The 3,771-nt window shown below is 40.2% G+C and overlaps 1 protein-coding gene across 1 annotated transcript; it reads right to left on the reverse strand.

The window, feature by feature from the left end:
• Positions 1 to 2,380: 2,380 nt before the first annotated feature.
• On the reverse strand, positions 2,381 to 2,812 carry LOC145098905 (uncharacterized). The gene has a single exon (XM_079036495.1). The coding sequence runs from the start codon at positions 2,810 to 2,812 to the stop codon at positions 2,381 to 2,383; it is 432 nt and encodes a 143-aa protein (XP_078892621.1).
• Positions 2,813 to 3,771: the final 959 nt, after the last annotated feature.

A 3,771-nucleotide genomic window follows, 5' to 3' on the forward strand; every position in this document is an offset into this window, starting at 1 on the left:
TGAAGCTGCTTGGTCTGTCGGTCCTTCCTTGCTTGAAATGCCCTACGGAAAGCGGCATATTTCTTTGCTTCAGCTTAATTGCTTGGTTTTGTATGTACTCCATGAATCATTGAGATCAATATCGTCAATTCCTTGATAACGCACTGAGGTGTCCCTCTGGTCCACGGATCCTTGCACCATTGTGCTCACTGTGCCTAAACCACCTGGAAAGGATGGAAGCGGAGTAGGATTTCCTAAGCTTCCTTGGTCTCCTTAACCCGTGGTCAAGTCTGGCCTCGGCTCAGTTCTGGAAAGGGTGGAAGAATTGCCCTGCGTTTGGGAAGGTGTTTGAAGTGTATGGGTGACATACAAAAGGATGGAGTTCAACTCCTCAGGTGTAAAGAAATGTAGATGGGAAGCCCTGGAGACCTTAGGGCGAGAACCAGCTCCATCCCCTTGGGAGTGAGCTGGGGGTGAGTCTCCACGAGTAGGTGAAACATACGCACTTTATGTGTCTGAGTAGAATTCGATGGTTGCATTGAATGGGTCTGCGGCCACCCCAAGGACTACCGGAGCCTTTTGAGAGGTTGCGGTATCTGTCCGGTCACGCATTTGGTCTGTGGATTTGGTTTCTCTTTTCTTGAGGATTGCAATGAGTTGTGCATCATCAGAATCATCATCTGATTCATCATTTGAAGGCACAATTGGTTTGAGTTTTCTTTTCTTGGATGGTTCCGGGTTCTTGGTAGGATCCTTTTTCTTTGGGGTTCCATGTTTCTTAGAGATGTTGTGGGGGGCTTGGTTGGCTGAGGCAACCTTCTTGACTCTTTGTGATAAAGGCAAGTTGGATAGTGTAGTAGAGGATGGGGCTGCGGTACTATCAGGGTTGATGGGTGCTGTTGAGGTTTGTATGTTCTGACTAGGTAGAGGTGGGGAAGGAAGGTATGGGTCAATACCTTCCGTAGCCTCTAAGTGATCTGTGACATCATTCGTTTCAAGTCCAAGTGAAGAGAGTATGTGAACTGGTAATCGTCTAATAGGTCCAAAAAGAGATTGATTTTTAGAGGGGTTGTACCTTTTAAGAATCACTCACCATGTTCAAATACACCTCTTAAGGTTGTTGAGAGGGCGATATGCAGAGAAAGCACATTTGTAGAGGGTTTAGAGTGGAACTACGTCAGTGAAGGCATCAAAGGGGCTGACCAGAGGATGATTTGACAAGAACTTGATCATCAACTTGATTGAATCATTGTAAAAAGAATGCACATCGAACACTTCCCTAAAATTGCTTGAGGCAATCGTTGGCATTTGATTTCTTAAGGCAGAGTCTGAACCTGTTGGGTTAACAGAGACAGATGTTTTGGAGTGTTTCTTTGAGATGCCCGATTTCACCGTTTTTTCAAAAGGTTTGAAGAACTTGCAGGAAAACAAATTGCAAGAGGATGAAGAAGATGAAGTTCGTCTTGAGAGTTTTCAGAAAGCGTAAACCTTTCCTGGGAAGAAAAAGAGGGTTTTATAGTGGCGGAAATAAAACTTAATTGTTTTTACCCTAATTAGATTTGGGTAAAAAAAACATTTGTTCTTCCTTTTTCTTAGTCATATAGCAGTAGTTCTTTTCCATCTTTGTAGAGCAATCTTCATCGGCAGTTGCTATCATACATATCTTCCCCTTTCCTTTGACATTGCTGATGTCCTCATCTTCATCCACAGAGGACCAAACTTGATGATCTCTCTTTACCTGAGCAACGTATGCTCTTCCTTTTTCTTTTTCTTGCATTCCCTGAGCCATTCTAAGATAGAATCCTCTATCTTTTACTACATTTTCCTTGTAGTCTTTGGCAAAATTATTCTCTTTGTTGCACTTGCGACATATCACAACATCACTTTTGTATTTTGAGGGAGTACCAGAGTTAATGATTTGGATAGGCTTCGGTGCTTCCTTGGGTTGAGTATTTTGAGACTGCGGTGGTGGGTGAGTGTGTTTAGTGAAACGAGAGTGATTGTTTTGAGAGTTAAGGTTTCGGTTGAATGGAGGTTTGTTATACTGTTGATTCTTTCGGAATGAAGAAGGTGGTAGTCGGTTGAATTGTTGGCTAACAAGAGCGATTGCATTATGAAATTCTTCTTCGTCGTCATACTCTGAGTCTGCTTCATATGACTCCAGAGGGTTGTCATATGCTGCGAAGTATGATTGAGAGTGAGGAGATTTTGCTACGAGGGCTAGAGGACCACCGAGGTTTGCACGGTCTTTGAGTACGGTAGACTCTTGGGCTTGAAGTTCACCATAGAGCTTATAGAGAGATAGAGAATGAATATTTCTATCCCCTTGAACAATCATTTTGGAAGTCGTCCAGTGTCTTCCTAGACCGTTAAGAAACTAAAGATTTGTTTCATGGTTGCTTCAGACAGTGCCAACATTGGATAGCTTAGTGACTATCAGATTAAACCTTTTAAAGGAATCTTCCAAACTTTCACCCGCATGAGCTTTAAAGTTATTAAACTCATTGAGTGCGGTAGTGAGTTTCATGTCTTGAGCCTGTCCAGTTCCTTCATACAGGTTTTCCAGTACATCCCAGATCTCCTTTGCAGACTTGCAATTTATGATTATATCGAAGTTGTCAGGCGCAACTCCACATGAAATCTCATAAAAGGCAATAGCGTCATTCTCCATTTTGTCTAGATCGTCTTTGGTTGGACGATTCAGTGATGGTTGACCACCTCCTATTCTGGTTGTGGCTCCATCGGTTTGTACTGGAGTAAGAACAGAAACATGAGGTCCTTCTTCAATAGATCTCCATACGTCTCTTCCAAGTCTCCTTAAATATTTTGACATTCTCTAAGACTAGTGGTGATATTCATTTGCCACAAGTATTGGTTCTCTATTCGAACCACCAACACTATTTGATACATTGAGAGATAATGCCTGTGCCATTTTTCCTTGTTTTTTTTTAAAGTTTTTTTTGTTTTTTTTTTTTGAAGGAGTGAGCTTTAGTGGTATAGAAGGCTTTTTGAAAATCAGAGTTTTGCTTCAAAAGGAAACCACTTTGGCTCTGATACCAATTGTTGAGAGAAAAACTTGAGACACACTTGAACAAACGTTAGAAAAAGTATAGTTGCAAAATAGTTTATCTCAAAAGGATCTAAAAGCTCAACAGTAATATTAAGTTAGAGTTAGATAATTAGAGAGTTAGGTGCGGAAATGTAAGGAAATATAAATGGCAGCATGTGTTATATCAAGTATACACATAAGTTGATTCTTAACAAGGAATGCATTCAGACCAAGTTAGTAAGTGAGATCAAACTTAGTGATTAAGTCAAGAATGATTTGCTCCGAAGAGAGAAGATATTCAGATATAGTGATCTTTACGAGTAAAAGAGATGAGAGAAATAATGTAAGATATGAGAAGCGAAGTGTTATCTGATATATTGAAGAGAAACATTGAGTCGTTTATATAGAGGTTCAAAGATTACACATGTTCAACTATCTAAACGTAGCCATGAAAGGCATACTGGATAAAAGAGAGTGTTCTAAATAAAACATATTAAAATCTAAACTAAGAAGACTAGATAGTGAACTGCGGATGATGATGACTTCGGATGCGATAGCTGAACTCACTTGACTGTGGATCTTGTAAGGTTGCGGTAGGTCAAGTTTAAGAGGGTCACTTTTATGATTCAACATGTATCTTCTCCTTATCTCTTTATTTATATTGATTTGTCGCTTATGTTTATGTGTTTCATTATAGGATCGTTCTTAGTCAATGACATATCTTCTCTGGTATTATTCGATTC

Source organism: Lactuca serriola, chromosome 4 (genome assembly GCF_051521515.1).
Source record: "Lactuca serriola cultivar US96UC23 chromosome 4, Lser_US96UC23_V15, whole genome shotgun sequence".
NCBI lineage: Eukaryota > Viridiplantae > Streptophyta > Magnoliopsida > Asterales > Asteraceae > Lactuca > Lactuca serriola.

Coding starts and splice junctions, on each gene's coding strand:
- LOC145098905 (XM_079036495.1), bottom strand. CDS start 2,812: ATGTCAAAATATTTAAGGAGACTTGGAAGAGACGTATGGAGATCTATT.